Below are 27,418 nucleotides of genomic sequence, written 5' to 3' on the forward strand. Positions count from 1 at the left end.
AAGTCCCCACTCCCCCGGGTGAAGATTGTGTCTGCTGAGGAAGTCTGCTTCCCAGTTGTCCACTCCCGGAATGAACACTGCTGACAGTGCTATCACATGATTTTCCGCCCAGCGAAGAATCCTTGCCACTTCCGTCATTGCCCTCCTGCTTCTTGTGCCGCCCTGTCTGTTTACGTGGGCGACTGCCGTGATGTTGTCCGACTGGATCAATACTGGCTGACCCTGAAGCAGAGGCCTTGCCTGACTTAGGGCATTGTAAATGGCCCTTAGTTCCAGGATATTTATGTGAAGTGACGTTTCCATGCTTGACCACAAGCCCTGGAAATTTTTTCCCTGTGTGACTGCTCCCCAGCCTCTCAGGCTGGCATCCGTGGTCACCAGGACCCAATCCTGAATGCCGAATCTGCGGCCCTCTAGGAGATGAGCACTCTGTAACCACCACAGGAGAGACACCCTTGTCCTTGGAGACAGGGTTATCCGCTGATGCATTTGAAGATGCGATCCGGACCATTTGTCTAGCAGATCCAACTGAAAAGTTCTTGCGTGGAATCTGCCGAATGGAATCGCTTCGTAAGAAGCCACCATCTTTCCCAGGACCCTTGTGCACTGATGCACTGACACCTGGCCTGGTCTTAGGAGTTTCCTGACTAGGTCGGATAACTCCCTGGCTTTCTCTTCCGGGAGAAACACCTTTTTCTGTACTGTGTCCAGAATCATCCCTAGGAACAGCAGACGTGTCGTCGGAATCAGCTGCGATTTTGGAATATTTAGAATCCATCCGTGCTGTCGTAGTACTATTTGAGATAGTGCTACTCCGACCTCTAACTGTTCTCTGGACCGTGCCCTTATCAGGAGATCGTCCAAGTAAGGGATAATTAAGACGCCTTTTCTTCGAAGAAGAATCATCATTTCGGCCATTACCTTGGTAAAGACCCGGGGTGCCGTGGACAATCCAAACGGCAGCGTCTGAAACGGATAGTGACAGTTCTGTACCACAAACCTGAGGTACCCTTGGTGAGAAGGGCAAATTGGGACATGGAGGTAAGCATCCTTGATGTCCAGAGACACCATGTAGTCCCCTTCTTCCAGGTTCGCTATCACTGCTCTGAGTGACTCCATCTTGAACTTGAACCTTTTTATGTAAGTGTTCAAGGCTTTCAGATTTAAAATGGGTCTCACCGAGCCGTCCGGCTTCGGTACCACAAACAGCGTGGAGTAATACCCCTTTCCCTGTTGTAGGAGGGGTACCTTGATTATCACTTGCTGGGAATACAGCTTGTGAATGGCTTCCAATACCGCCTCCCTGTCGGGGGTAGACGTTGGTAAAGCAGACTTCAGGAACCGGCGAGGGGGAGACGTCTCGAATTCCAATTTGTACCCCTGAGATACTACCTGCAGGATCCAGGGGTCCACTTGCGAGTGAGCCCACTGCGCGCTGAAATTCTTGAGACGGGCCCCCACCGTGCCTGAGTCCGCTTGTAAGGCCCCAGCGTCATGCTGAGGACTTGGCAGAAGCGGGGGAGGGCTTCTGTTCGTGGGAAGAAGCTGTCTGTTGCAGTCTTTTTCCCCTTCCTCTGCCCCGGGGCAGATATGAGTGGCCTTTTGCCCGCTTGCCCTTATGGGGACGAAAGGACTGAGCCTGAAAAGACGGTATCTTTTTCTGCTGTGTGGTGACTTGGGGTAAAAAGGTGGATTTCCCAGCCGTTGCCGTGGCCACCAGGTCCGATAGACCGCCCCCAAATAACTCCTCCCCTTTATACGGCAATACTTCCATATGCCGTTTGGAATCCGCATCCCCTGACCACTGTCGCGTCCATAATCCTCTTCTGGCAGAAATGGACATCGCACTTACTCTTGATGCCAGAGTGCAAATGTCTCTCTGTGCATCTCGCATATATAGGAATGCATCCTTTAAATGCTCTATAGTCAATAATATATTGTCCCTGTCCAGGGTATCAATATTTTCAGTCAGGGAATCCGACCAAGCCACCCCAGCACTGCACATCCAGGCTGAGGCGATTGCTGGTCGCAGTATAACACCAGTATGTGTGTATATACTTTTTAGGATATTTTCCAGCCTTCTATCAGCTGGTTCTTTGAGGGTGGCCGTATCAGGAGACGGTAACGCTACTTGTTTAGATAAACGTGTGAGCGCCTTATCTACCCTAGGGGGGGTTTCCCAACGAGCCCTAACCTCTGGTGGGAAGGGATATAGTGCCAATAATTTTTTAGAAATTAGCAGTTTTTTGTCGGGGGAAACCCACGCTTCATCACACACCTCATTCAATTCATCTGATTCAGGAAAAACTACAGGTAGTTTTTTCACACCCCACATAATACCCCTTTTTGTGGTACTTGCAGTATCAGAGATGTGCAAAACCTCCTTCATTGCCGTGATCATGTAACGTGTGGCCCTACTGGAAAATACGTATGTTTCTTCACCGTCGACACTGGAGTCAGTGTCTGTGTCTGGGTCCGTGTCGATCCACTGAGGTAACGGGCGTTTAATAGCCCCTGACGGTGTTTGAGACGCCTGGACAGGCACTAACTGAGCTGCCGGCTGTCTCATGTCGTCAACAGTTTTCTGTAACGTGCCGACACTGTCACGTAATTCCTTAATTACGGCCATCCATTCAGGTGTCGACTCCCTAGGGGGTGACATCACCATTATAGGCAATTGCTCCGCCTCCACATCATTTTCCTCCTCATACATGTCGACACACACGTACCGACACCCAGCACACACACAGGGAATGCTCTGATAGAGGACAGGACCCACTTAGCCCCTTGGGGAGACAGAGGGAGAGTTTGCCAGCACACACCAGAGCGCTATATATGTATAGGGACAACCTTACAATAAGTGTCTATCCCTTATAGCTGCTTATATCTGTTATTTTGCCAAATAAGTGCCCCCCTCTCTTTTTTACCCTGTTTCTGTAGTGCAGGATGCAGGGGAGATTCTGGGAGCCTTCCTACCAGCGGAGCTGTGTGGGAAAAATGGCGCTGTGTGCTGAGGAGATAGGCCCCGCCCCCTTCACGGCGGGCTCTTCTCCCGCTTTTTTCTGGAAAACTGGCAGGGGTTAAATACATCCATATAGCCCAGGAGCTATATGTGATGTATTTTTTGCCAAATAAGGTAAATTCATTGCTTCCCAGGACGCCCCCCCCCCCAGCGCCCTGCACCCTCAGTGACCGAAGTGTGAAGTGTGCTGAGAGCAATGGCGCACAGCTGCAGTGCTGTGCGCTACCTTATGAAGACAGGAAAGTCTTCTGCCGCCGATTTATGGACCTCTTCTTGCTTCAGCATCTGTAAGGGGGCCGGCGGCGCGGCTCCGGGACCCATCCATGGCTGGGCCTGTGATCGTCCCTCTGGAGCTAATGTCCAGAAGCCTAAGAAGCCCAATCCACTCTGCACGCAGGTGAGTTCGCTTCTTCTCCCCTTAGTCCCTCGATGCAGTGAGCCTGTTGCCAGCAGGTCTCACTGAAAATAAAAAATAAGAATTTACTTACCGATAATTCTATTTCTCGGAGTCCGTAGTGGATGCTGGGGTTCCTGAAAGGACCATGGGGAATAGCGGCTCCGCAGGAGACAGGGCACAAAAGTAAAGCTTTTACAGGTCAGGTGGTGTGTACTGGCTCCTCCCCCTATGACCCTCCTCCAGACTCCAGTTAGGTACTGTGCCCGGACGAGCGTACACAATAAGGGAGGATTTTGAATCCCGGGTAAGACTCATACCAGCCACACCAATCACACCGTACAACTTGTGATCTAAACCCAGTTAACAGTATGATAACAGAGGAGCCTCTGAAAGATGGCTTCCTAAACAATAACCCGAATTAGTTAACAATAACTATGTACAAGTATTGCAGATAATCCGCACTTGGGATGGGCGCCCAGCATCCACTACGGACTCCGAGAAATAGAATTATCGGTAAGTAAATTCTTATTTTCTCTATCGTCCTAAGTGGATGCTGGGGACTCCGTCAGGACCATGGGGATTATACCAAAGCTCCCAAACGGGCGGGAGAGTGCGGATGACTCTGCAGCACCGAATGAGAGAACTCCAGGTCCTCCTTTGCCAGGGTATCAAATTTGTAAAAATTTACAAACGTGTTCTCCCCTGACCACGTAGCTGCTCGGCAGAGTTGTAATGCCGAGACCCCTCGGGCAGCCGCCCAAGATGAGCCCACCTTCCTTGCGGAATGGGCCTTAACAGATTTAGGCTGTGGCAGGCCTGCCACAGAATGTACAAGTTGAATTTTGTTACAAATCCAACGAGCAATCGACTGCTTAGAAGCAGGTGCACCCAACTTGTTGGGTGCATACAGTATAAACAGCGAGTCAGATTTTCTGACTCCAGCCGTCCTTTAAATGTATATTTTTAAGGCTCTGACAACGTCCAACAACTTGGAGTCCTTCAAGTCGTCTGTAGCCGCAGGCACTACAATAGGCTGGTTCAGGTGAAACGCTGATACCACCTTAGGGAGAAAATGCGGACGCGTCCGCAGCTCTGCCCTATGTCGAATGGAAAATTAAATAAGGGCTTTTATAAAACAAAGCCGCCAGTTCAGATACTCTCCCGGCCGAAGCCAGGGCCAGTAACATAGTCACTTTCCATGTGAGATATTTCAAATCCACATTCTTTAGTGGTTCAAACCAATTGGATTTGAGGAAATCTAAAACTACATTTAGATCCCACGGTGCCACCTTAGGCACCACAGGAGGCTGTATATGCAGTACTCCTTTGATAAAAATCTGGACCTCAGGGACTGAGGCCAATTCTTTTTGGAAGAATATTGATAGGGCCGAAATTTGAACCTTAATAGATCCCAATTTGAGACCCATAGACAATCCTGATTGCAGGAAATGTAGGAAAACGACCCAGTTGAAATTCCTCCATCGGAGCACTCCGCTGCTCGCACCACGCAACATATTTTCGCCAAATACGGCGATAATGCTTCGCGGTGACTTCCTTCCTTGCCTTTATCAAGGTAGGAATGACTTCTTCTGGAATGCCTTTTCCTTTTAGGATCTGGCATTCAAACGCCATGCCGTCAAACGCAGCCGCGGTAAGTCTTGAAAAAGACAAGGACCCTGCTGAAGCAGGTCCCTTCTCAGAAGTAGAGGCCACGGATCGTCCGTGACCATCTCTTGAAGTTCCGGGTACCAAGTCCTTCTTGGCCAATCCGGAGCCACTAGTCTTACTCCTCTTTGCCGTATAATCCTCAATACCTTTGGTATGAGAGGCAGAGGAGGAAACACATATACCGACTGGTACACCCAAGGTGTTACCAGCGCGTCCACAGCTATTGCCTGCGGATCTCTTGACCTGGCGCAATACCTGTCCCGTGTTTTGTTGAGGCGAGACGCCATCATGTCCACCATTGGTTTTACCCAACGGTTTAATAGCATGTGGAAAACTTCTGGATGAAGTCCCCACTCTCCCGGGTGAAGGTCGTGTCTGCTGAGGAAGTCTGCTTCCCAGTTGTCCACGCCCGGGATGAATACTGCTGACAGTGCTATCACGTGATTCTCCGCCCAGCGAAGGATCCTGGCAGCTTCTGCCATTGCCCTCCTGCTTCTTGTGCCGCCCTGTCTGTTTACATGGGCGACTGCCGTGATGTTGTCCGACTGGATCAACACCGGTCTTCCTTGAAGCAGAGGTTCCGCCTGGCTTAGAGCATTGTAGATTGCTCTTAGTTCCAGAATGCTTATGTGAAGAGACTTTTTCAGGCTCGACCACACTCCCTGGAAATTTCTTCCCTGTGTGACTGCTCCCCAGCCTCTCAGGCTGGCATCCGTGGTCACCAGGATCCAATCCTGCATGCCGAATCTGCGGCCCTCCAATAGATGAGCCTCCTGCAACCACCACAGAAGGGATACCCTTGTCCTCGGCGACAGGGTTATCCGCAGGTGCATCTGAAGATGCGACCCTGACCATTTGTCCAACAGATCCCTTTGCATGGAATCTGCCGAAAGGGATTGCTTCGTAAGAAGCTACCATTTTTTCCCAGGACTCTTGTGCATTGATGTACAGACACCTTTCCTGGTTTTAGGAGGTTCCTGACCAGGTCAGATAACTCCTTGGCTTTTTCTTCGGGAAGAAAAACCTTTTTCTGAACTGTGTCCAGAATCATCCCCAGGAACAGCAGACGAGTTGTCGGCATTAATTGGGATTTTGGAATATTCAGAATCCATCCGTGCTGCTTTAGCACCTCTTGAGATAGTGCTAAACCCATCTCTAGCTGTTCTCTGGACCTTGCCCTTATTAGGAGATCGTCCAAGTATGGGATAATTAATACGCCTTTTCTTCGAAGAAGAAATATTATCTCGGCCATTACCTTTGTAAAGACCCGAGGTGCCGTGGACAAACCAAACGGCAGCGTCTGAAACTGATAGTGACAGTTTTGTACAACGAACCTGAGGTACCCCTGGTGTGAGGGGTAATTGGAACGTGGAGATACGCATCCTTGATGTCCAAGGATACCATAAAGTCCCCTTCTTCCAGGTTCGCTATCACTGCTCTGAGTGACTCCATCTTGAACTTGAACTTCTTTATGTACAGGTTCAAGGACTTCAGATTTAGAATAGGCCTTACCGAGCCATCCGGCTTCAGTACCACAAAAAGAGTGGAATAATACCCCTTCCCTTGTTGTAGAAGAGGTACCTTGACTATCACCTGCTGAGAATACAGCTTGTGAATGGCTTCCAAAACCGTCTCCCTTTCTGAGGGGGACGTTGGTAAAGCAGACTTCAGGAAACGGCGAGGTGGCTCTGTCTCTAATTTCAACCTGTACCCCTGAGATATTATCTGCAGGATCCAGGGATTTACCTGCGAGTGAGCCCACTGCGCGCTGTAATTCTTGAGACGACCGCCTACCGCCCCCGAGTCCGCTTGCGAAGCCCCAGCGTCATGCTGAGGCTTTTGTAGAAGCCGGGGAGGGCTTCTGTTCCTGGGAAGGAGCTGCCTGTTGCTGTCTCTTCCCTCGTCCTCTGCCTCGTGGCAGATATGAATAGCCCTTTGCTCTCTTATTTTTAAAGGAACGAAAGGGCTGCGGTTGAAAGGTCGGTGCCTTTTTCTGTTGGGGAGTGACTTGAGGTAGAAAGGTGGATTTCCCGGCCGTAGCCGTGGCCACCAAATCCGATAGACCGACCCCAAATAACTCCTCTACGCATCGCCTGTCCACTGTCGTGTCCATAAAGCTCTTCTGGCCGAAATGGACATAGCACTTACCCGTGATGCCAGTGTGCAGATATCTCTCTGTGCATCACGCATATAAAGAAATGCATCCTTTATTTGTTCTAACGACAGTAAAATATTGTCCCTGTCCAGGGTATCAGTATTTTCGATCAGGGACTCTGACCAAACTACCCCAGCACTGCACATCCAGGCAGTCGCAATAGCTGGTCGTAGTATAACACCTGCATGTGTGTATATACCTTTTTGGATATTTTCCATCCTCCTATCTGATGGATCTTTAAGTGCGGCCGTCTCAGGAGAGGGTAACGCCACTTGTTTTGATAAGCGTGTTAGCGCTTTGTCCACCCTAGGAGGTGTTTCCCAGCGCTCCCTAACCTCTGGCGGGAAAGGGTATAAAGCCAATAACTTCTTTGAAATTAGCAGTTTTTTATCGGGGCAACCCACGCTTCATCACATACATCATTTAATTCTTCTGATTCGGTAAAAACTACTGGTAGTTTTTTCACACCCCACATAATACCCTGTTTAGTGGTACCTGTAGTATCAGCTAAATGTAACATCTCCTTTATTGCCAAAATCATATAACGTGTGGCCCTACTGGAAAATACGGTTGATTCGTCACCTTCACCACCGGAATCAGTGCCTGTGTCTGGGTCTGTGTCGACCGACTGAGGCAAGGGGCGTTTTACAGCCCCTGACGGTGTTTGAGGCGCCTGGACAGGCACTAATTGAGTGTCCGGCCGCCTCATGTCGGCAAACGACTGCTTAAGCGAGTTGACGCTATCCCGTAATTCCACAAATAAAGGCATCCATTCTGGTGTCGACCCCCTAGGAGGTGACATCCTCATATTTGGCAATTGCTCCGCCTCCACACCAATAACGTCCTCATACATGTCGACACACACGTACCGACACACAGCAGACACACAGGGAATGCTCTATACGAAGACAGGACCCACTAGCCCTTTGGGGAGACAGAGGGAGAGTCTGCCAGCACACACCAAAAAGCGCTATATATGACAGGGATAGCCTTATGATTAAGTGCTCCCTTATAGCTGCTTTTATATTAATATATTGCCATTTATTTTGCCCCCCCTCTCTGTTATACCCTGTTTCTGTAGTGCAGTGCAGGGGAGAGACCTGGGAGCCTTCCTGACCAGCGGAGCTGTGACAGAAAATGGCGCCGTGTGCTGAGGAGATAGGCCCCGCCCCTTTTTCGGCGGGCTCGTCTCCCGCTATTTAGTACATTTAGGCAGGGGTAAATATCTCCATATAGCCTCTGGGGCTATATGTGAGGTATTTTTAGCCTTTTTAAAGGTTTTCATTTGCCTCCCAGGGCGCCCCCCCCCCAGCGCCCTGCACCCTCAGTGACTGCCGTGTGAAGTGTGCTGAGAGGAAAATGGCGCACAGCTGCAGTGCTGTGCGCTACCTTAAGAAGACTGCAGGAGTCTTCAGCCGCCGATTCTGGACCTCTTCTTGCTTCAGCATCTGTGAGGGGGCCGGCGGCGTGGCTCCGGTGACCATCCAGGCTGTACCTGTGATCGTCCCTCTGGAGCTTCATGTCCAGTAGCCAAGAAGCCAATCCATCCTGCACGCAGGTGAGTTCACTTCTTCTCCCCTCTGTCCCTCGTTGCAGTGATCCTGTTGCCAGCAGGAATCACTGTAAAATAAAAAACCTAAGCTAAACTCTCTAAGCAGCTCTTTATGAGAGCCACCTAGAATTGCACCCTTCTCGGCCGGGCACAAAAATCTAACTGGAGTCTGGAGGAGGGTCATAGGGGGAGGAGCCAGTACACACCACCTGACCTGTAAAAGCTTTACTTTTGTGCCCTGTCTCCTGCGGAGCCGCTATTCCCCATGGTCCTTTCAGGAACCCCAGCATCCACTTAGGACGATAGAGAAAAACCTATTTAAACTTTTACTCTAAGCAGCTCAGGAGAGCCACCTAGATTGCACCCTTCTCGTTCGGGCACAAAATCTTAACTGAGGCTTGGAGGAGGGTCATAGGGGGAGGAGCCAGTGCACACCAGCTAGTCCTAAAGCTTTTACTTTGTGCCCAGTCTCCAGAGAGGGCAGCAAGCAGCTCCTTCCCAGGAACAGAAGCCCTCCGCGGGTTCTGCAAAGCCCTCAGCATGACGCTGGGGCTTTACAAGCGGACTCAGGAACGGTGGGGGGTCGACTCAAGAATTTCAGCGCGCAGTGGGCTTGCTCACAGGTGGACCCCTGGATCCTGCAGGTAGTATCTCAGGGTTACAGGTTGGAATTCGAGAAGTCTCCCCCTCGCCGGTTCCTAAAGTCTGCTTTGCCAACGTCTCCCTCAGACAGGGCGACGGTATTGGAAGCCATTCACAAGCTGTTTTCTCAGCAGGTGATAGTCAAGGTACCCCTCCTACAACAGGAAAAGGGGTATTACTCCACGCTATTTGTGGTACCGAAGCCGGACGGCTCGGTAAGATCTATTCTAAATCTGAAATCTTTGAACCTGTACATACAAAAATTCAAGTTCAAGATGGAATCACTCAGAGCAGTGATAGCGAATCTGGAAGAAGGGGACTTTATGGTGTCCCTGGACATCAAGGATGCTTACCTGCATGTCCCAATTTGCCCTTCACATCAAGGGTACCTCAGGTTCGTGGTGCAAAACTGTCATTATCAGTTTCAGACGCTGCCGTTTGGATTGTCCACGGCACCTCGGGTCTTTACCAAGGTAATGGCCGAAATGATGATTCTTCTGCGAAGAAGAGGCGTATTAATTATCCCTTACTTGGACGATCTCCTGATAAGGGCAAGGTCCAGAGAACAGCTGGAGGACGGAGTAGCACTAACCCAAGTAGTGCTGCAACAACACGGGTGGATCCTGAATTTTCCAAAATCTCAGTTGACCCCGACAACACGTCTGCTGTTCCTGGGAATGATTCTGGACACGGTTCAGAAAAAGGTGTTTCTTCCGGAGGAAAAAGCCAAGGAGTTATCCGAACTTGTCAGGAACCTCCTAAAACCAGGAAAAGTGTCTGTGCATCAATGCACAAGAGTCCTGGGAAAGATGTGCAGACTAGCGGCTCCGCAGGAGACAGGGCACAAAAATAAAGCTTTAGGATCAGGTGGTGTGCACTGGCTCCTCCCCCTATGACCCTCCTCCAAGCCTCAGTTAGGATACTGTGCCCGGACGAGCGTACACAATAAGGAAGGATTTTGAATCCCGGGTAAGACTCATACCAGCCACACCAATCACACCGTACAACTTGTGATCTGAACCCAGTTAACAGTATGACAACGTAGGAGCCTCTGAACAGACGGCTCACAACAAGAAACAACCCGATTTTTTTGTAACAATAACTATGTACAAGTATTGCAGACAATCCGCACTTGGGATGGGCGCCCAGCATCCACTACGGACTACGAGAAATAGATTTATCGGTAAGTAAAATCTTATTTTCTCTAACGTCCTAGTGGATGCTGGGGACTCCGTCAGGACCATGGGGATTATACCAAAGCTCCCAAACGGGCGGGAGAGTGCGGATGACTCTGCAGCACCGAATGAGAGAACTCCAGGTCCTCCTCAGTCAGGGTGTGCCCCTGACCAAGTAGCAGCTCGGCAAAGTTGTAAAGCCGAGACCCCTCGGGCAGCCGCCCAAGATGAGCCCACTTTCCTTGTGGAATGGGCTTTTACAGATTTTGGCTGTGGCAGGCCTGCCACAGAATGTGCAAGTTGAATTGTGCTACAAATCCAACGAGCAATCGTCTGCTTAGAAGCAGGAGCACCCAGCTTGTTGGGTGCATACAGTATAAACAGCGAGTCAGATTTTCTGACTACAGCCGTCCTTGAAATATATATTTTCATTATATTAAACCTATGTACCGTCTTAGAATGCACTTCTTGTAGCAAAGATGATCGTAAGGAACGCATCAGTTTATCGTAATATTTAAAAACATCACCTTGCATCACCGACGGAATGTCAATAGACCATGAGTCAATTATAGATGAAGAGATCTCGTCTTGGTGTTGGGTTTAAGCAGGAGGTGTCAGAAAAGTTATTAGTAAAGAAATTTCGTCTTCTAAGTGTTATGAAGTAAAAATTGTAAGAGCGTATCTATCTCATCTGGGGCTCCTTTATTAGGTGCAAGACCAACCATCGAGTTTATAGAATGCTTTTGTGGCCGGAGAGACCCCCAGCCACGAGGCAAATGGCCGCCCTGGCACTGAAGGGGTTAATCCCTAGTGCCCGGCGCCATTTTTAAGGACAAAGGGCGCTTGGCGCCAGATTTGAAAAATGTATTGTGGGCGCTAGGCGCCGTGTTTTATTAATGTCAAAAATGTATTTTAAACTGTGCCGTGGTCCCGGACCTCTCCGGAGACCACGGCAGGGAGGACAGCCCCCGGCGCGCTCAGCAGTGTGTGCGCGCCGGGGGAGAGGAGGCAGCCGCTGACCGCCGGAGTCCGGGAGCTCCGCTCCCGGCAGCGGTCAGTGTAGCCCCGGGCGCACTGGAGTGTGCGCGCCGGGGAGAAGGGTGAGCGCTGCGGCTGGGAGCTCGGCTCCCGCTGCAGTGCTCTCTGTGAGAGCCGCCGCTGGGGGCCGGGAGCTCTGCTCCCAGCGCCTCAGCCCAGCACAGGTGGCCAGCCGCAGCAGCCGGGACGGACGTCCCGGGCTGCTAGCCGGCGAGGGGGGTGCGCTGCAGCCCCGGCTCCCCGCCGACGCTGCAGCGAGGCCACAAGACAGGCGCCGCTCGTGGGGGACCGGACTAGCCGGCTCCCTAGCGGCGTGGGCAAATTAGGCTGCCGAGCAGGATGGTGAAGCACTGGGGTCCGGGAGCTACGCTCCCGGCACCTCAGCGCTGAAACAAGCCAGGGTCCCGGCGGCCGGGACAAGTGTCCCGGGCCGCCGGACTTCGGTACAGGGGGGTGCGCCACTGCGTGCGGCGAGGCCACTGGTTAGTGCCACACTGGGGGGACAGGGAGAGCCAGCTCCATGGAACCCCAGAGGCAGGAAAGCAGGCTGGAGGATGGGGGAAGCCAGCCCCATACCTCCAGCACTGAGAGGGAGAGCCCTAGCAGCCAGGCTGCAGGGCTAGGGAAGGCACTGCAGTGCCTGAGTATGTAGAGTCTGTGCAAGGCACAGGCTCAGTGTATATTTAGAGGGAAATGTACAGTGTGATTTAAAATGTAATGTATTTAAAGAGAAAGTGCACTTACTTGATTGTGTGTCCCAGGAGGGGGGAATCCATAGCTGTGCAGGCTGATGGATTCTCCCAGACCTTTTCCCCAAAAACGGAATGTTTTCCCATCCAGCCTCACAGTTCCAAGAGGTACAGGGAGAAAGAGAAGCAGCTTAGCTATGAAACAAGCTGAGTGGTTTCTTGGAGCTCCATGGAGATCAGCCGTAGTGCCAAGAAACCTGGACCAGGGAGCCAGGCTGCCCAGCTCTGGAGCCCAAATCCAGGCTGCAGGCAGTGAGAGGGGTCCCGGGCAGGTTTCTGGAAGTCAGTTTAGGAGGGAAAACCTCCCCCCAGCCAGACTGAACGGCACCGTGGGAGTACCCTGCTCTCCCAGATGGGAGAGACAAAGGAGACCGACCACTCCCCACTGTCCATAGGGAACAATGTTAGGTGTGCATGAGACCAGAGCATGCACAGCTCATGGGTAAACATTGATTGGTTGTGCACCACAGGGCGGGCTTACCCCCTGTGGTAAGGGGTCTTGGAGAGGGATAAAAGAAGGGCAGTTGGCCCATAGGAGTGTGGATTGTAACATCTTCTTCTGCTGAAAACATCTTGATTGTATGCTGTTGCCCCTAGCAATAGGGAGGAGCCTTTTTAAAGGTTATTTGAGCAATAAACACCTTTGCCTCAAGAAGACTGCTTCATCTTGTGACCTACAGGGTTAGGCCAAACCTAGCCCCGTTCTCCGGCTGTCCAGGGAAGCACCTGACGTCTCCAAGCTCCGCCTTCCACCAGCTACCGGCAGAGGCCTAGCAAGTGGCTAGTGGGGATTCGTCAGCACCACACAGCTGTGGTAAAGCAGTGCATCGGCACATACAGAGCAGAACCGTGGTTCCAAACGCCACGGCAGGTTAGGAGTTTGGTGGTGGCAGCGAGAACCCGCCCACAGCGCAGTGGGTGGTCAGTAACAGGCGGTTACTGACGGTAAGCGGGAATCCCCTATGTGGTCAGGCCTCGTGCGGCTTGACCTTCCAGTCTGTGCGCAGTCAACGGGACGCGAAAGCGACGAGTGCTTTCGTACGGTACCGTCCTGTCACAGCTTGATTTGGAAATAGGGAAGGTAAAGTGTGGCGTAAGTCCATATTTCTCTTGCAGGGATAGGACGGAATAAAGCTTCCCATCCGGGTTGAAAACATCCGCCGTAGAGCGGACACCTTTGTGGAAAAGTCTGCAAAGGGCTGGACGTTCCATGCCTGGAGTGAAGAGAGGGTTACCCCATAGGGACATATGATTGGAGTAACCAGGGTTTCGGTTTAGTATCTTGTTAGCAGCTAGCCATGGAACGTATATATCTTTAAAGAGAGGGATCAAAAAGAATTTTAAGGGTATTTTAAACCTTCGGAGCACGCAGGAGAGCATTAGGTGAGAATGGGTGCAACAATGCAGAATCTAGTTCATAATCAGTATAAATACTCTGTTCCAGTCTGAGGCGTAGCTAAAAAATAGTTCATAGGTATAGAGTAAACGATCGGGGAGGCCAAAGCCACCATGTTGTCTAGATGACTGTAATTTTATGCGTGCTACACGGGATTTACCATTTTTCCAAAGAAATTTCTGGAATATGGTGTATAAAAGTTTCAAGTCAGAACTCACTAGTCATAGCGGGAGCATCTGCATACTATACAATAACTTGGGGAATATAACGTGTTCCAACGCCGCAAATCTCCCCATTTAACGAGAGCGGAAGTGAAACCCAAACCCTTTAAGAGCTTAGAGATTTTCAGTATTAATGGGGTAAATTCAAAGCATATATGTTATGAAGGTTGTGGCCGGAGAGACTAGCCAGCCACACGTGTAATGGCGTCTGCGGCACTGAAGGGGTTAACCCTCGTGCCCAGCGCCATGTTGCGGACTGTTTAAAAGTTTGTTGAATCATGTGTTTTACTTTTAACATGTCATATGTAGTGCTCTGTGCACTATTGCAGGAATGCATGTTTAACTGTATCTATTTTATATTCAAGACAGGCTTGGTGTATATTTAAAGGAAAAATGCAGTTACTATAGATGTCTGAATACGCATCTCTTATCCTCTGGAAATAGGAAGTGGCATGCTAATGGCCCTGTTCTATCAGAGAGGTGTGAAGGACAATACCTTTTGATGTGTAAGTTCCTTAGAGAGAGATGCTAATCATTGGGTTTATGGGCTTGGATTTGATATACGATCCCTGAATGGAAGATAAAGGAAGGAAGACTGTTTGTTTGTATTGTAGCCATTCCTGTTGTAATCTTAAACACTGGGATTGCCTGGAGATGTGAATGACCAGAAACATCTGTATTTTGAAGATATGTGATAAATTTATCAATAGTGAATGTTAATCTGATACCAAACGTTGTCTGGGTGACAGGAAGGAGGATATTGTTTTATTGCACTTATATCCTTGTAAAATGTAATTTATTGGTATTTTGTAAAATAACCTGATTGGTTGGAGAAGACAGGGAGGGCTTACCCCCCTGTGATACTGTGTGGAAAACTGACATAAAAAGGAGACCTGCGTGCCTCCAGAGTTGTAGTTATACCATATTATTCTGCTGAAACATCTGATTGTATGCTGTTGCCCCTAGCAATAGGGAAGGGTTCTCTTTAGAACTATTGAGCAAATAAACATCTTTGCCTCAAGAAGACTGCTTCATCTTGTGACCAACAGGGTTAGGCCAAACCTAGCCCCGTCCTCCGGCTGTCCAGGGAAGCACCTAGCGTCTCCAAGCTCCGCCTTCCGCCAGCTACCGGTAGAGGCCCAGCAAGTGGCTAGTGGGGATTCGTCGGCACCACACAGCTGTGGTAAAGCAGTGCGTCGGCACATACAGAGCAGAACCGTGGTTCCAAACGCCACGGGAGGTTAGGAGTTTGGTGGTGGCAGCGAGAACCCGCCCACAGCGCAGTGGGTGGAGTCAGTAACAGGCGGTTACTGACGGTAAGCGGGAATCCCCTATGTGGTCAGGCCTCGTGCGGCTTGACCTTCCATTCTGTGCGCAGTCGACGGGACGCGGCAAGCGGCGAGTGCTTCCGTACGGTACCGTCCTGTCACAGAAATTGGTGGCATAGTGGTGGGATATTCCCAGGCGGCTTTTCATCACCCGATTGGAGAAGCCGAGTTACTCAGAAGAGGAGTAACTGCAGCGCAGGAGAACGCACAAGATGGCGGAATTCAACGGAATGTCCAAGGGCGATCTGGAGATCGTGTGCCAGTAGAAGGGTGTGGATATCCCTTCCAACGCGTCCAGAAGCGTCATGAAGGCGGCGCTCAGGAGCGTGGAGGAGTCTCATCGGGCGGAGGTGGAAAGCACTGACGGCGTCAGCATCGCAGAGGACGGCCCAACAGTGGACCTTCGTAAGGAACCGGTGAGAACCACAAGCCCCGCCCTCTCTCACCGCAGCAATGTTTCCCAGCAATCCCTAGCATGGCCTGGATCCCAACGTCCCAGGGGGGGCGGCCCGGATACCCTAGCAGATCGGCTAGCGGAATTGGGGGAAAGGGCAACGGAGCAAGAACGCATGCTTGTCATTCGGATGTGGCATGCGGAGCGGGCATCACAGGCCGTGGTACCCCGGGAGCCGTTGTCAGCTGTTGTACACAGATCAGGACGTATTCAGTTTGCCAAGTTTGCAGACAGTGATGGGGACATTGATGGACATTTACAAGTTTTTGAAAGGACTTGCAAATTACATGATCTACCCAAGTCAGAGTGGGTGAGACACCTTGTGCCCACTCTGCATGGAGAGGCCTTGGAGGCCTATCGAGGAGTGGCGACGGAGGACTGTGGGAACTACGACGAAGTCGCGAAGGCCCTCCTCCAGCGATTCTTCATCACTCCAGAGTCTTACAGGAAGAAGTTCAGAGACTTGCCCAAGAATCCTAGCAGCACCCATGAGCAGTTCGCCACCCAGCTGCGGCAGTACGTGGTGAAGTGGGTGAAGGATTCGGAAGCCACTACATGAGACGCACTGATCGACCTGATCTGCAGGGAGCAGTTCTACCGCAGGTGCGCCCAAGAAGTGAATGAGTGGGTGCTAGATCGGGAGCCACCCAGCTTAAAAATGGCTGCCCAATTAGCCGACAAATATGTGGCAATTCGGCCACGGGGGCAGAAGCGCCCCGCCAGCAGCCAGCTCCAACAGACTGTACCACCAAGGGGACCCCCCTCTTCAGCTCATCACCCCCAAAGACAAGCATCGTCCAACCCGGGTGCTCTTGGCCAGCAACCGCACCGCAGCGTCCCTGCAACTGATCAGAGATCATCGGTGCCACGACTGGAGAAGAAGTGCTACGGCTGTGGGAAAATCGGACATCTGAGGATGAACTGTCCTGCATCCCAAGCACCCCAGACTCGTGCCCCAAATCCGAGTGCTGGAGCCCGGATCGCTTGTTTGACGAGAGGAGATGAGCCTACAGAGACTGTTCCCCCTCCAGTCAGTCCGATGGAGTGTGGCGAGAGACAGGTGCACTCTGCGGAGAGAGTCACCTGCATGGCCAAACAGCCCCTACACAACATGTGGAGGCACCTGCAGCCAGTCCACGTGGGACCCCTGCAGGGAGAAGGCCTAAGAGACTCTGGGGCCTCAATCACTGTGGTGAGACCCCACCTTATAGATCCTGCTGTAGTATTGCAGGGTCGCACTGCCACGGTCACCCTGGCAGAAGGAACAGAAAAAGCGGTTCCCATGGCAAGAGTCTACCTGGACTGGGGAGCTGGACCAGAGTTGCGAGAAGTTGCCGTCATGGATGGTCTCCCAACTGATGTGGTCCTAGGAAATGATCTGGGTGGTGGGATCGTCACTATGTTTGTTGGCGCCATTCCCCGGAGTCAAGTTCCAAAACCACCGTTGACATCAGCTACTCCAGCACAGCACAGCCCAGAGGAAAAGACTACAGCTGCTAGACAACTGCCAGCACAGCCAACCACAGCATCAACCAGCCCAGAGGAAAAGATCACAGCGGCTAGATCAGTACATCGACCCCGCATGCCTTTTGCCTCTGGTATGCCTACGTCCCCTAGCAACGCAGAGGATGTTGGTTCCAGCTCGTGTGATCCTGTGGGGGTGCCCAATGATGCTCCTGACCCAAGTGGTTTGCCAACTCCGGCGGTGAGTATGAGAAACCACACTGATTTTTCCATGACTGACCCCTACCAGACTGACCCTAGTAGTCCCCACCTAGATCCCCTTGTAGAGTGTCCCAATTTAGGAGAGATTGAGGGCCACAGGCAGGAGTTTAGGGAGGCTCAACTCTCTGACCCATCCCCGAAAGGCATGAGGCGCCACTCTGGCAGCGGCCTTGACAGGGTTGGGGCAGGAAGTTTGACCTGGCGGGAAGGGTTAAGGTACAGGGTAGACAGGAAAGTGGGAGGGGATAGACCAGATAGGGAATGTGTCCAACTGGTCCCCTCAGGGAAAGTTCCTGCGCAACCGGTGTCGGTTGCCAGTGAAACCCCTTTGGACAGTAACCCGGAGACAGACCGTACCCTGAAGTGCCTGACACAGAGCTTACCCTGGTCTGGAATGTCGGATGACGCCCAGACCAAATGTAAGGCTGGTGCCATGCGTTGGCCGCCGGGGCACTCCAGCGTTTGTGTTGTCTTTGGGCCTCTGCCCATAGGAGAACCCTTGCAGCAAGTTGCTGTGGACATAGCAGGTCCCCTGCCTGTGCACCGTAGATCGGGGAAGACACGCAGCCTCCCTGTAGTGGATGCCACACAGGATCCAGAGGCTGGTGGTCTGGCCGCCATCCCTGTGGCACAGGTAGCGGACGAGGAGGAAGGAGTAGGCCTAGGTGACAGGGTAGGTTTCCCGAGTCATAGGTCGACAGAAGAGGATTGGAGGGCAGGTCTGACGGTTAGGGCAGACAGTTGCCAGTTAGGTATGACGGAGGTGCAGTGCCTGGGGCACCATGTGGGAGGAGACAGGACCCAAATCGTTGGGACATGGGTCCCTGGTTGACCCGCTTGAATGGGGGGGAAGGAATGTGGCCGGAGAGACTAGCCAGCCACACGTGTAATGGCGTCTGCGGCACTGAAGGGGGTTAACCCTCGTGCCCAGCGCCATGTTGCGGACTGTTTAAAAGTTTGTTGAATCATGTGTTTTACTTTTAACATGTCATATGTAGTGCTCTGTGCACTATTGCAGGAATGCATGTTTAACTGTATCTATTTTATATTCAAGACAGGCTTGGTGTATATTTAAAGGAAAAATGCAGTTACTATAGATGTCTGAATACGCATCTCTTATCCTCTGGAAATAGGAAGTGGCATGCTAATGGCCCTGTTCTATCAGAGAGGTGTGAAGGACAATACCTTTTGATGTGTAAGTTCCTTAGAGAGAGATGCTAATCATTGGGTTTATGGGCTTGGATTTGATATACGATCCCTGAATGGAAGATAAAGGAAGGAAGACTGTTTGTTTGTATTGTAGCCATTCCTGTTGTAATCTTAAACACTGGGATTGCCTGGAGATGTGAATGACCAGAAACATCTGTATTTTGAAGATATGTGATAAATTTATCAATAGTGAATGTTAATCTGATACCAAACGTTGTCTGGGTGACAGGAAGGAGGATATTGTTTTATTGCACTTATATCCTTGTAAAATGTAATTTATTGGTATTTTGTAAAATAACCTGATTGGTTGGAGAAGACAGGGAGGGCTTACCCCCCTGTGATACTGTGTGGAAAACTGACATAAAAAGGAGACCTGCGTGCCTCCAGAGTTGTAGTTGTACCATCTTTATTCTGCTGAAACATCTGATTGTATGCTGTTGCTCCTAGCAATAGGGAAGGGTTCTCTTTAGAACTATTGAGCAAATAAACATCTTTGCCTCAAGAAGACTGCTTCATCTTGTGACCAACAGGGTTAGGCCAAACCTAGCCCCGTCCTCCGGCTGTCCAGCGAAGCACCTAGCGTCTCCAAGCTCCGCCTTCCGCCAGCTACCGGTAGAGGCCTAGCAAGTGGCTAGTGGGGATTCGTCGGCACCACACAGCTGTGGTAAAGCAGTGCGTCGGCACATACAGAGCAGAACCGTGGTTCCAAACGCCACGGCAGGTTAGGAGTTTGGTGGTGGCAGCGAGAACCCGCCCACAGCGCAGTGGGTGGAGTCAGTAACAGGCGGTTACTGACGGTAAGCGGGAATCCCCTATGTGGTCAGGCCTCGTGCGGCTTGACCTTCCATTCTGTGCGCAGTCGACGGGACGCGGCAAGCGGCGAGTGCTTCCATACGGTACCGTCCTGTCACAAAGGTGAACAGGGATTTGAACGCCTAAATATTAGGAATGAGAATGAACTACTTTCACTGCACTTAGGAATGGAGTATTATCCAGGAACTCCTGATAAGGGCACACGCTCTCTGTATTTAATGAATAGCGTGGCTTCTGTACTGTATTATGTTCATTCTGTCTGAGCGCCTTGAGTCCTATTGGAGAGAGAGCGCTATATAAATAACTATTATTATTATTATATTGCAGATTTGCCAAACTGCCCCAATAGATTGCTTATGTGTGGGGGTCCTTAGAGCAGTCAAGGCTTTGGCGTTTGTGCGCTGGAGTTCACGTGACGCAACGTTACAGGGGTTCCGGTGTCACCTTTTATTTTGATGGCACGACTGTTTCCTCATCGATGATTATCTCTGATTGTGGTAAATATTTGACCTGTTTGGCCCTGAGATCATTACATTACGCGGAGGAAAACAGCGTCCGGAGTGTTTTCCGGTGCGGTGGGCTGCTAGAACAAGCAGTGTACGGACGTCGTCTTCAGCTTTAGGCTTGGATTTGCACCAGCGTGCAGTGTCTGATGAAAGAGGGATATTTGTGGGGTTCATGGGAATTGCACTTTTATTGCAGGATGCACAGTGTATAGCAATGTCCAGTGTTAGCTCCTTCTCATGTAATAAATGTGCACGAGTAACATCATTACAAGTCCCACACACAATCCTGTCCCTGCTGAGCTCACCTGCTAATAAACCATAAATACCTGCATGTTACATACACCTGCGTTCCTGGATCACTGCTGCACATACCTTTTACACAAATATCTTTATGTTTTATGCACCATGCCCAATGGTCAGGGCTGGGATTTGGAAACACAGCCCTGCAGTGCCGGGGCACTAGGAGCTAAGCTCTCGCCCTCAGCGTGCGGCACTGAGCCCCACTGGTGCAGTGAACTGGGGGGATAACTAAACCTCCAGAGCTGCAGCACACTCCTCCACAGTGCGGCACGCAAAGCCCTGCAGTACTTAGTGCCCACTCTAGGAGCAGGGTGCTGACCAGGGAGGATGCAGAGTATTAGATCTAATGCACTGCTACAGATAGTGTAATATACACCCCTCACTGACCAGCACCTACACCCAGAACGGACACTGTGCTCTCTGCACGTCTAGCTGGCACTGCGGCACATAACATTACAATCAAAATACCTATTTCCAGACACAGAGCCTAGCCGGTAATTCATTTGAAAATGGTGCCTAGTACTGCAATTATTCGTTAGAAAAATAAAAGCTTTGTGTCAATTTGTCCATTTCAAAATGGTGCCTTGGCATGAGAATTCCGAAGCTGTATCTAACCCCTGTAAGTGTCCTGACACCGGGAAATCACAGTAATAGGAGTATCTTTGTCACCCACAGTCCCACCCTTACCCCCTGTAAGTGTCCTGACACCGGGAAATCACAGTGATGGGTGTATCTCTGTCACCCGCAGCCCCACCCTTAACCCCCTGTAAGTGTCCTTACACTGGGAAATAACAGCAATAGGTGTATCTCTGTCACCCGCAGCCCCACCCTTACCCCCTGTAAGTGTCCTGACACCGGGAAATCACAGTGATGGGTGTATCTCTGTCACCCGCAGCCCCACCCTTAACCCCCTGTAAGTGTCCTTACACTGGGAAATAACAGCAATAGGTGTATCTCTGTCACCCGCAGCCCCACCCTTACCCCCTGTAAGTGTCCTGACACCGGGAAATCACAGTGATGGGTGTATCTCTGTCACCCGCAGCCCCACCCTTAACCCCCTGTAAGTGTCCTTACACTGGGAAATAACAGCAATAGGTGTATCTCTGTCACCCGCAGCCCCACCCTTACCCCCTGTAAGTGTCCTGACACCGGGAAATCACAGCAATAGGTGTATCTCTGTCACCCGCAGCCCCACCCTTAACCCCCTGTAAGTGTCCTTACACCGGGAAATCACAGCAATAGGTGTATCTCTGTCACCCGCAGCCCCAACCTTACCCCCTGTAAGTGTCCTCACACCGGGAAATCACAGTAATAGGTGTATCTCTGTCACCCGCAGCCCCACCCTTACCCCCTGTAAGTGTCCTCACACCGGGAAATCACAGTAATAGGTGTATCTCTGTCACCCGCAACCCCACCCTTACCCCCTGTAAGTGTCCTTACACCGGGAAATCACAGTAATAGGAGTATCTCTGTCACCCGCAGCCCCACCCTTACCCCCTGTAAGTGTCCTTACACCGGGAAATCACAGTAATAGGAGTATCTCTGTCACCCGCAGTCCCACCCTTACCCCCTGTAAGTGTCCTCACACTGGGAAATCACAGTAATAGGAGTATCTCTGTCACCCGCAGTCCCACCCTTACCCCCTGTAAGTGTCCTCACACCGGGAAATCACCGTATAAGAGCCTAGAATACCTTATGTGTCCGATACCTTCGGGCTTGGGAAATCGGAGAGTAAAACCCCCCAACTCCTCAGATGTGCCCGTCACATAGCTCAGGTGCCCTCTTCCATCTGTATGGGGCGTCAGGGAACCTTGCCCATCTGTAGCGACATAAAACAGGAGCGAAACCAGCTGTCCAGGGGCGGACGGGTCCTGAGGGGACAGAGGGTCAGATATTAGTTACTGGCAGGGCGTGAGGAGGGCGCTGTGCCCGGGGGATGTGGCAGAGCTGAGGGGACAGAGGGTCAGATATTAGTTACTGGCAGGGCGTGAGGAGGGCGCTGTGCCCGGGGGATGTGGCAGAGCCGAGGGGACAGAGGGTAAGATATTAGTTACTGGCAGGGCGTGAGGAGGGCGCTGTGCCCGGGGGATGTGGCAGAGCTGAGGGGACAGAGGGTCAGATATTAGTTACTGGCAGGGCGTGAGGAGGGCGCTGTGCCCGGGGGATGTGGCAGAGCCGAGGGGACAGAGGGTAAGATATTAGTTACTGGCAGGGTGTGAGGAGGGCGCTGTGCCCGGGGGATGTGGCAGAGCTGAGGGGACAGAGGGTCAGATATTAGTTACTGGCAGGGCGTGAGGAGGGCGCTGTGCCCGGGGGATGTGGCAGAGCTGAGGGGACAGAGGGTCAGATATTAGTTACTGGCAGGGCGTGAGGAGGGCGCTGTGCCCGGGGGATGTGGTAGAGCTGAGGGGACAGAGGGTCAGATATTAGTTACTGGCAGGGTTTGAGGAGGGCGCTGTGCCCGGTGGATGTGGCAGAGCTGAGAGGACAGAGGGTCAGATATTAGTTACTGGCAGGGTATGAGGAGGGCGCTGTGCCCGGGGGATGTGACAGAGCTGAGAGGACAGAGGGTCAGATATTAGTTACTGGCAGGGTGTGAGGAGGGCGCTGTGCCCGGGGGATGTGGCAGAGCTGAGGGGACAGAGGGTCAGATATTAGTTACTGGCAGGGTGTGAGGAGGGCGCTGTGCCCGGGGGATGTGACAGAGCTGAGGAGACAGAGGGTCAGATATTAGTTACTGGCAGGACGTGAGGAGGGCGCTGTGCCCGGGGGATGTGGCAGAGCTGAGGGGACAGAGGGTCAGATATTAGTTACTGGCAGGACGTGAGGAGGGCGCTGTGCCCGGGGGATGTGGCAGAGCTGAGGGGACAGGTCAGATATTAGTTAGTGGCAGGGCGTGAGGAGGGCGCTGTGCCCGGGGGATGTGGCAGAGCTGAGAGGACAGAGGGTCAGATATTAGTTACTGGCAGGGTGTGAGGAGGGCGCTGTGCCCGGGGGATGTGGCAGAGCTGAGGGGACAGAGGGTCAGATATTAGTTACTGGCAGGGTGTGAGGAGGGCGCTGTGCCCGGGGGATGTGGCAAAGCTGAGGGGACAGAAGGTCAGATATTAGTTAGTGGCAGGGCGTGAGGAGGGCGCTGTGCCCGGGGGATGTGGCAGAGCTGAGGGGACAGAGGGTCAGATATTCGTTACTGGCAGGGCGTGAGGAGGGCGCTGTGCCCGGGGGATGTGGCAGAGCTGAGAGGACAGAGGGTCAGATATTAGTTACTGGCAGGACGTGAGGAGGGCGCTGTGCCCGGGGGATGTGGCAGAGCTGAGGGGACAGAGGGTCAGATATTAGTTACTGGCAGGGCGTGAGGAGGGCGCTGTGCCCGGGGGATGTGGCAGAGCTGAGGGGACAGAGGGTCAGATATTAGTTACTGGCAGGGTGTGAGGAGGGCGCTGTGCCCGGGGGATGTGGCAGTGCTGAGGGGACAGAGGGTCAGATATTAGTTACTGGCAGGGTGTGAGGAGGGCGCTGTGCCCGGGGGATGTGGCAGAGCTGAGGGGACAGAGGGTCAGATATTAGTTACTGGCAGGGCGTGAGGAGGGCGCTGTGCCCGGGGGATGTGGCAGAGCTGAGGGGACAGAGGGTCAGATATTAGTTACTGGCAGGGCGTGAGGAGGGCGCTGTGCCCGGGGGATGTGGCAGAGCTGAGGGGACAGAGGGTCAGATATTAGTTAGTGGCAGGGCGTGAGGAGGGCGCTGTGCCCGGGGGATGTGGCAGAGCTGAGAGGACAGAGGGTCAGATATTAGTTACTGGCAGGGTATGAGGAGGACGCTGTGCCCGGGGGATGTGGCAGAGCTGAGGGGACAGAGGGTCAGATACTAATTACTGGCAGGGCGTGAGGAGGGCGCTGTGCCCGGGGGATGTGGCAGAGCTGAGGGGACAGAGGGTCAGATATTAGTTACTGGCAGGGTGTGAGGAGGGCGCTGTGCCCGGGGGATGTGACAGAGCTGAGAGGACAGAGGGTCAGATATTAGTTACTGGCAGGGTGTGAGGAGGGCGCTGTGCCCGGGGGATGTGACAGAGCTGAGGGGACAGAGGGTCAGATATTAGTTACTGGCAGGGTGTGAGGAGGGAGCGCTGTGCCCGGGGGATGTGGCAGAGCTGAGGGGACAGAGGGTCAGATATTAGTTAGCGGCAGGGCGTGAGGAGGGCGCTGTGCCCGGGGGATGTGGCAGAGCTGAGAGGACAGAGGGTCAGATATTAGTTACTGGCAGGGTGTGAGGAGGGCGCTGTGCCCGGGGGATGTGGCAGAGCTGAGGGGACAGAGGGTCAGATATTAGTTACTGGCAGGGCGTGAGGAGGGCGCTGTGCCCGGGGGATGTGGCAGAGCTGAGGGGACAGAGGGTTAGATATTAGTTACTGGCAGGGCGTGAGGAGGGCGCTGTGCCCGGGGGATGTGGCAGAGCTGAGAGGACAGAGGGTCAGATATTAGTTACTGGCAGGGCGTGAGGAGGGCGCTGTGCCCGGGGGATGTGACAGAGCTGAGGGGACAGAGGGTCAGATATTAGTTACTGGCAGGGCGTGAGGAGGGCGCTGTGCCCGGGGGATGTGGCAGAGCTGAGGGGACAGAGAGTCAGATATTAGTTACTGGCAGGGCGTGAGGAGGGCGCTGTGCCCGGGGGATGTGACAGAGCTGAGGGGACAGAGGGCGCTGTGCCCGGGGGATGTGGCAGAGCTGAGGGGACAGAAGGTCAGATATTAGTTACTGGCAGGGCGTGAGGAGGGCGCTGTGCCCGGGGGATGTGACAGAGCTGAGGGGACAGAAGGTCAGATATTAGTTACTGGCAGGGCGTGAGGAGGGCGCTGTGCCCGGGGGATGTGGCAGAGCTGAGAGGACAGAGGGTCAGATATTAGTTACTGGCAGGGCGTGAGGAGGGCGCTGTGCCCGGGGGATGTGGCAGAGCTGAGAGGACAGAGGGTCAGATATTAGTTACTGGCAGGGCGTGAGGAGGGCGCTGTGCCCGGGGGATGTGACAGAGCTGAGGGGACAGAAGGTCAGATATTAGTTACTGGCAGGGCGTGAGGAGGGCGCTGTGCCCGGGGGATGTGGCAGAGCTGAGAGGACAGAGGGTCAGATATTAGTTACTGGCAGGGCGTGAGGAGGGCGCTGTGCCTGGGGGATGTGGCAGAGCTGAGAGGACAGAGGGTCAGATATTAGTTACTGGCAGGGCGTGAGGAGGACGCTGTGCCCGGGGGATGTGGCAGAGCTGAGGGGACAGAGGTCAGATATTAGTTACTGGCAGGGCGTGAGGAGGGCGCTGTGCCCGGGGGATGTGGCAGAGCTGAGGGGACAGAGGGTTAGATATTAGTTACTGGCAGGGTGTGAGGAGGGCGCTGTGCCCGGGGGATGTGGCAGAGCTGAGGGGACAGAGGGTCAGATATTAGTTACTGGCAGGGTGTGAGGAGGGCGCTGTGCCCGGGGGATGTGGCAGAGATGAGGGGACAGAGGGTCAGATATTAGTTACTGGCAGGGTGTGAGGAGGGCGCTGTGCCCGGGGGATGTGACAGAGATGAGGGGACAGAGGGTCAGATATTAGTTACTGGCAGGGTGTGAGGAGGGCGCTGTGCCCGGGGGATGTGGTAGAGCTGAGAGGACAGAGGGTCAGATATTAGTTACTGGCAGGGCGTGAGGAGGGCGCTGTGCCCGGGGGATGTGACAGAGCTGAGGGGACAGAGGGTCAGATATTAGTTACTGGCAGGGCGTGAGGAGGGCGCTGTGCCCGGGGGATGTGGCAGAGCTGAGGGGACAGAGGGTCAGATATTAGTTACTGGCAGGGCGTGAGGAGGGCGCTGTGCCCGGGGGATGTGGCAGAGCTGAGGGGACAGAGGGTCAGATATTAGTTACTGGCAGGGTGTGAGGAGGGCGCTGTGCCCGGGGGATGTGGCAGAGATGAGGGGACAGACGGTCAGATATTAGTTACTGGCAGGGTGTGAGGAGGGCGCTGTGCCCGGGGGATGTGACAGAGATGAGGGGACAGAGGGTCAGATATTAGTTACTGGCAGGGTGTGAGGAGGGCGCTGTGCCCGGGGGATGTGGTAGAGCTGAGAGGACAGAGGGTCAGATATTAGTTACTGGCAGGGCGTGAGGAGGGCGCTGTGCCTGGGGGATGTGACAGAGCTGAGGGGACAGAGGGTCAGATATTAGTTACTGGCAGGGCGTGAGGAGGGCGCTGTGCCCGGGGGATGTGACAGAGCTGAGGGGACAGAGGGTCAGATATTAGTTACTGGCAGGGCGTGAGGAGGGCGCTGTGCCCGGGGGATGTGGCAGAGCTGAGGGGACAGAGGGTCAGATATTAGTTACTGGCAGGGCGTGAGGAGGGCGCTGTGCCCGGGGGATGTGGCAGAGCTGAGGGGACAGAGGGTCAGATATTAGTTACTGGCAGGGCGTGAGGAGGGCGCTGTGCCCGGGGTATGTGGCAGAGCTGAGGGGACAGAGGGTCAGATATTAGTTACTGGCAGGGCGTGAGGAGGGCGCTGTGCCCGGGGGATGTGGCAGAGCTGAGAGGACAGAGGGTCAGATATTAGTTACTGGCAGGGCGTGAGGAGGGCGCTGTGCCCGGGGGATGTGGCAGAGCTGAGAGGACAGAGGGTCAGATATTAGTTACTGGCAGGGCGTGAGGAGGGCGCTGTGCCCGGGGGATGTGACAGAGCTGAGAGGACAGAGGGTCAGATATTAGTTACTGGCAGGGTGTGAGGAGGGCGCTGTGCCCGGGGGATGTGGCAGAGCTGAGAGGACAGAGGGTCAGATATTAGTTGTGTATGTAGCGTGTCCCCTGTATCGTGTATGAGGCGTTGTGGCGTGTGTATGTAGCGTGTCCCCTCTATCGGTGTATGAGGCGTTGTGGCGTGTGTATGTAGCGTGTCTCCTGTATCGGTGTATGAGGCGTTGTGGCGTGTGTATGTAGCGTGTCTCCTGTATCTGTGTATGAGGCGTTATGGCGTGTGTATGTAGCGTGTCTCCTGTATCGGTGTATGAGGCGTTGTGGCGTGTGTATGTAGCGTGTCTCCTGTATCGGTGT

The 27,418-nt window shown here is 53.0% G+C and overlaps 1 protein-coding gene across 1 annotated transcript in view; it reads right to left on the bottom strand.

Moving 5' to 3' along the window:
* Window positions 1-27,418, bottom strand: part of MOGS (mannosyl-oligosaccharide glucosidase) — a 93,222-nt gene that overhangs the window by 16,037 nt on the left and 49,767 nt on the right. The window contains exon 4 of the mRNA XM_063925713.1: window positions 22,043-22,221. Coding sequence (XP_063781783.1) covers window positions 22,043-22,221 — 179 coding nt within the window. The remainder of the gene's footprint in view (window positions 1-22,042; window positions 22,222-27,418) is intronic.

This window comes from Pseudophryne corroboree, chromosome 1 (genome assembly GCF_028390025.1).
Source record: "Pseudophryne corroboree isolate aPseCor3 chromosome 1, aPseCor3.hap2, whole genome shotgun sequence".
NCBI classification, from domain to species: Eukaryota; Metazoa; Chordata; class Amphibia; order Anura; family Myobatrachidae; genus Pseudophryne; species Pseudophryne corroboree.